Raw genomic sequence first — 6,047 nt, forward strand, 5'->3', positions numbered from 1 at the left:
GTGAGCAAAGCTCCGACTTAATGCATATGAATGTACATGGCATACACGACTTTAACTGTCAACAACATAATAATAATATCAACACAACAACGTTTTCAACAAAAATCAACTTATAATCAACTTTGGCTCATCAGCCTACAACTCATTATTTTCAACAAAAACAACTTATAATCAACTTTTCAACATATTTGTATCAACATTTCACAACATAAACCCAACAAATTCAGTCATCACAATTTACTACAAGAGGCCAATCACAAATTGTGTTCACAACATAAAAATTAACAATTTTCCCACACTGCAACAGTGTTAACCGGTTAACGCCCTGGGTTAACCGGTTAACGCAGGACAAAAATACAATTTCTGGCAAAACGCAACAGTGTTAACCGGTTAACGCCCTGGGTTAACCGGTTAACGCAGGCAAAACAACACATTTTCACAATTTATAACAGTGTTAACCGGTTAACGCCCTGGGTTAACCGGTTAACGCAGACAAAACAGCAGTTCCTGCGCTAACACAAGGCAGAATGCAGAGTTTCCGCATTTTCCGCCGTTGGAGGACTTCCGGACCTCCGATTCAATTTCCGTAAAAAGCTACACGTTCGGGGGAACACGACTCACACAACTACGGACTCAATTTCAGTTTTCAACACAACTTATCAACACAATTATTCAGCATTCAACAAATCCCAATTAGGGTCAACTCAACGGTTTATCACTACCCATGACATGTTAATCTATAATACCCATTAAACGACGATAAACCCCCCTTACCTGAGATAATCCGGCAGTCTCTAAGCTTCAAGCTTTTCCGTTCTTCAACCTTTGCTCTTTCTCCACTTTTCACCTTTCAGCCGCTTTCTCTGTTTCACGTGAAAACTCTTTACCAACAATGAACCCTTTTTCTCTTATTCCAACTTATATATTTTCCACTAATTATTATTCCAAATAATAATAATAATAATAATAATAATAATAATCCAATAATTCAATTTATTTAATTAAATTATTAAATATATTATTAACTTAATTAAATAATCCTCTTATTTAATTCGGGGTGTTACAACTCTCCCCTACTAAAAGAGTTTTCGTCCTCGAAAACATACCTCAAGCAAATAACTCCGGATAAGACTCCCTCATCCGACTCTCAAGTTCCCATGTCATGCTTTCGCCCGTAGCTCCCAACCAAACGACTTTAACCAACACAATCTCTTTTCCTCGAAGAGTCTTTGTTTCACGATCTTCAACTCGTACAGGCTTTGTCTCTACTGTTAAATTATCTCGCACTTGCACATCATCCATACTAACCACATGAGACGGATCTGAGATATACTTCCGAAGCTGCGACACATGGAATACATCATGCAAATTCGAAAGATTAGGTGGTAATGCCATCCGATAAGCAACTCTTCCAACCCGTTCTAAGATTTGATACGGACCAATGAAGCGAGGAGTGAGCTTTTTAGACTTCAAAGCCCTCCCAACTCCGGTCACAGGCGTGACTCTCAAAAACACATGGTCACCAGCTTGAAATTCTAAATCCTTCTTCCGCTTGTCATGGTAACTCTTCTGCCTACTCTGAGAAGCTTTCATCCTTTCCCGGATAAACTTCACTTTCTCGGTAGTTTCTCGAACTAACTCTGGTCCAAGTACTACACTCTCACCAGATTCGTGCCAACACAACGGAGTTCTACATCTACGACCATATAATGCTTCAAAAGGCGCCATTCCGATACTAGAATGGTAACTATTATTGTATGTGAACTCGATCAATGGAAGATAAGTGTCCCACGAACCTCCTTGTTCAAGAACACAAGCCCTCAGTAAATCTTCCAATGATTGAATAGTTCTCTCAGTTTGGCCATCAGTTTGAGGATGATATGCCGAACTCAACCTCAACTTAGATCCCAACGAATCTTGCAGACCTTTCCAAAATTCCGATGTAAACCTCGGATCTCTGTCCGACACAATACACAGAGGAACACCATGCAACTTTACAACTACTCGGATGTAAATCTCTGCCAACTTCGCAATTGGGTAAGTGATGTTAATAGGTATGAAGTGAGCCGACTTCGTGAGCCTATCAACGATCACCCAAATCGAATCATGCCCTCGTAAGGTAGCAGGCAGCCCCGTTACAAAGTCCATAGAAATGCTATCCCATTTCCATTCTGGAACGTCTAACGGTTGCATCAACCCAGCAGGCTTCTGATGCTCAATCTTCGACTTCTGACAAGTTAAGCACGCATACACAAAACGAGCCACATCTTCTTTCATTCCGGGCCACCAAAATAATTTCTTTAAATCCTGATACATTTTAGTAGCTCCTGGATGAATACTCAAGCTGCTTCTATGACCCTCCTCTAGAATACTTCTCTTCAAAATTGCGTCGTCAGGAATACAAATTCTTTCCCCTAATTTCAACACACCTCTCGCATCAACCGTAAAGTCACTTTTCTCTGATTGACCACAACGATTAAGGATATCTACTAGTTTCACATCCAATTTCTGTGCCTCTCGGATACTATCCATAAAATCATTATTAATCTTTAGCATTCCTAGCATCACACTCTGCGGTGTTACTTCGCAAACCAAACTCATATCCCGAAATTGCTCAATTAATTCCAACTCCTTAATCATCATTGCTGACACATGCAAGGTCTTTCTACTTAAAGCATCGGCCACAACATTTGCCTTTCCTGGATGATAATTCAAACCGAAATCATAATCCTTAAGCAATTCGAACCACCTACGTTGTCTCATGTTCAGCTCTTTCTGATCAAATAGATACTTTAAACTTTTATGATCGCTGAAAACTTCGAATCTGGAACCATAAAGGTAATGCCTCCAAAGTTTTAGCGCAAACACTACAGCAGCAAGTTCAAGATCATGCGTAGGATAGTTCTTTTCATGGATTCTCAACTGTCGCGATGCATAAGCAATTACTTTATTATTTTGCATGAGCACACCTCCCAAACCCATCAACGAAGCATCACAGTAAATTATAAATGGCTCCCCCGGATTTGGCAAAGTCAAAACCGGCGCCGACGTCAATCTCCTCTTTAATTCATTAAAACTCTCTTCGCACTGAACATCCCACACGAAAGCTTTACCTTTGCAAGTTAATTTAGTCAACGGAAGTGCTAACTTAGAAAATCCTTCAATAAATCTTCGATAATATCCAGCTAATCTCAAAAAGCTTCTAATCTCGGTAACCGACTTAGGAGTTTCCCATTGCAATACAGCTTCTACCTTGGAAGGATCTACAACAATACCTTTTCCTGAAATTACATGGCCGAGAAAACTGACTTCTCTTAACCAAAACTCACACTTGGACAACTTCGCATACAATTTCTTATCTCTCAAAACCTCCAATACTAATCTCAAATGTTCCTGGTGCTCTCCTTCGGACTTAGAGTAAATCAAAATATCATCAATAAATACTACCACAAAATGATCCAGATAAGTATGGAAAATACGATTCATGTATTCCATAAATACTCCCGGCGCATTAGTCACACCGAAAGGCATCACAGAATACTCATAATGTCCATACCGAGTTCTGAACGCTGTCTTCTGGATGTCTTCATCTTTCACTCTGATCTGATGATAGCCCGATCTCAAATCAATTTTACTGAACACACAAGCACCCACTAATTGGTCCATCAAATCATCTATCCTCGGTAGTGGATACTTATTCTTGATCGTTACTTTATTCAATTGTCTATAATCAATACAAAGCCTCATACTACCCTCTTTCTTCTTTACTAGCAACACTGGAGCTCCCCACGGCGACACACTTGGTCTTATAAACTTCTTCTCAAGTAAGTCTTCCAATTGCTTCTTTAATTCATACAATTCAGATGCCGACATTCTATACGGTGCCATCGAAACAGGCCTAGTACCAGGTACCAGATCAATAGTAAATTCAACTTCCCTCTCTGGCGGCACACTAGGAATTTCATCAGGAAAAACTTCAGGGAATTCTTTCACCACTAACAGTTCCTCTATCTTAGCTTTACTTTCAACCGACAACGTCGCCATCAAAGAAAACATCTGAGCTCCCTCTTTCATCAATTTTCGCAATTCTCTGAAAGGTAATAAGTCAACTCCTTCCTCTTCAGGAGTGGAAAACCTCACCGACTTATGATGACAATTTATATGAACATAATTATACTCTAACCAGTTCATACCAAGAATTACATCCATCCCATCCAACTGCAAACATACTAAATCAACATAGAAATCTCTATCGAAGATCGACAAAGGACATTTTAAACATACCAAAGAAGTAGTTACTGATCCCTTAGCTGGGGTCTCAACAATCAATTCACCATCCAAAGCGGACAATTTTAAACCCAGTCTTCGAGCACAGTTAGCAGAAATAAAACAGTGGGTAGCACCGGTATCAATAATAGTAATTAAAGGAGTACCATATATGAAACATGTACCTCGGATAAGTCTGTCCTCACAGGAGGTTTGAGTTCCGGTCAATGCGAACACCTTCCCAGTCTGAGATTTCTTTGGCTTCTGACACTGACTTCCAATATGCCCTTCTTCGCCACAATTAAAACAAATCATTTCCTTGTGCTTGCAATCAGCCATTGCATGACCAGTCTTACCACAGCGAAAACACCTCTTTACTTCAGCAGTGCATACATTACTCTTATGACCAGCCTGACCACATTTGAAGCAAACTATACCAGCAGGAGCACCTCCCCTACTAGTCCTCTGAGCCGGAGCAGCTCCTTGTTTCCCTTTTCCCACTGGGGCATCATACGGCTTGCCACGACTTTGATGCTGCTTTCCCTTGCGGTCACTGACAATCTTGTAATGAGCATTATTGTCCTCTTCAAATATCCTGCAGCTATCAACCAGTTCAGTAAAAATGCGTATCTTCTGATACCCAACAGCCTTCTTAATCTCAGAGCGCAATCCGTTCTCAAACTTGATGCACTTTGAAAATTCAGCACCAGCACCAGTGTAATGAGGATAAAATTTGGACAGCTCCACAAATTTCGCAGCATAATCAGTGACAGACATGTTTCCTTGCTTCAGCTCAAGGAACTCAATTTCCTTCTTACCACGGACATCTTCCGGATAATACTTTCTCAGAAATTCCCTACGGAATACATCCCAAGTAATGTCTTCACCTGCCACGGTCAACCTCTCGTGAGTCTCTAGCCACCAGTCATCAGCTTCGACTGCTAGCATGTGAGTACCATACCGAACCTTCTGAGCTGGAGTGCAATCCATAACACGGAAGATTCTCTCAATCTCTTTCAACCATCCCAAGGCTACATCTGGATCATGCTTCCCTTTAAACACCGGCGGATTCTCTCTTTGAAAAGTCGCCAAGCTACGTGATCCAGCATCTCCACCAGCATTTGGCAAGTTCTGCACCGCTTGTGCCATTGCTTGCATTGCGGCAGCCATTGCAGCGTCATTCCTCCCAGCCATTTCAACTTATCAATACAACACAACTTAAAGTTAGATTAGTAACAATACACAATTGTTAGACAGTAACGACACGACAACTGGCCGGACAGACCGACCTGCTCTGATACCACTAATGTAACACCCTTCTAAAATACCCCAAATATTTAATTAAAGTAACAACAACAAATATCAGAGTAATTATGCACCAAGGGTGTCACACAACAATTAACAACATAAAAACCGTCACGCTCATTATTTAATCAAAATAACATTTTTGCACAATTCGCAGCGGATATAAATCAACTCAACCATTCCAAAAACATATAACGTATTACATGAAAAATGGTTCAACAACCGACAACAAAACAATTAAAACATCCCGTCCCGATGTTACATCTATCAGAGCATGACCCACTAAAGCGACTACACTAGACTCCAAGCATTAGCTTCTACTCAACTCATTGCTCGTTACCTGAAAAATAACCGTAAGGGTGAGTTTCTCAATCAATATAATAAGCATTATAATTCATCATGTAATGCTAAGTAATTTAACACGTTTCATCACCCAAATCAGATTACACATACAGCAACGACAGTTATCAACTCAG

The 6,047-nt window shown here is 40.4% G+C and overlaps 1 protein-coding gene across 1 annotated transcript; it reads right to left on the reverse strand.

Annotated features, from left to right (window-relative positions):
* Nucleotides 1-3,321: 3,321 nt before the first annotated feature.
* LOC127107346 (uncharacterized) lies at nucleotides 3,322-5,388 on the reverse strand (the record flags this gene model as incomplete). The annotated part of the gene is made up of 3 exons (XM_051044637.1): nucleotides 3,322-3,762; nucleotides 3,886-4,451; nucleotides 4,515-5,388. Coding segments are annotated over 3 exons (1,881 nt in total), but the record flags the coding sequence as incomplete, so codon positions are not given.
* Between the last annotated feature and the right edge of the window lie 659 nt (nucleotides 5,389-6,047).

Source organism: Lathyrus oleraceus, chromosome 7, assembly GCF_024323335.1.
Source record: "Lathyrus oleraceus cultivar Zhongwan6 chromosome 7, CAAS_Psat_ZW6_1.0, whole genome shotgun sequence".
Taxonomy (NCBI): domain Eukaryota; kingdom Viridiplantae; phylum Streptophyta; class Magnoliopsida; order Fabales; family Fabaceae; genus Lathyrus; species Lathyrus oleraceus.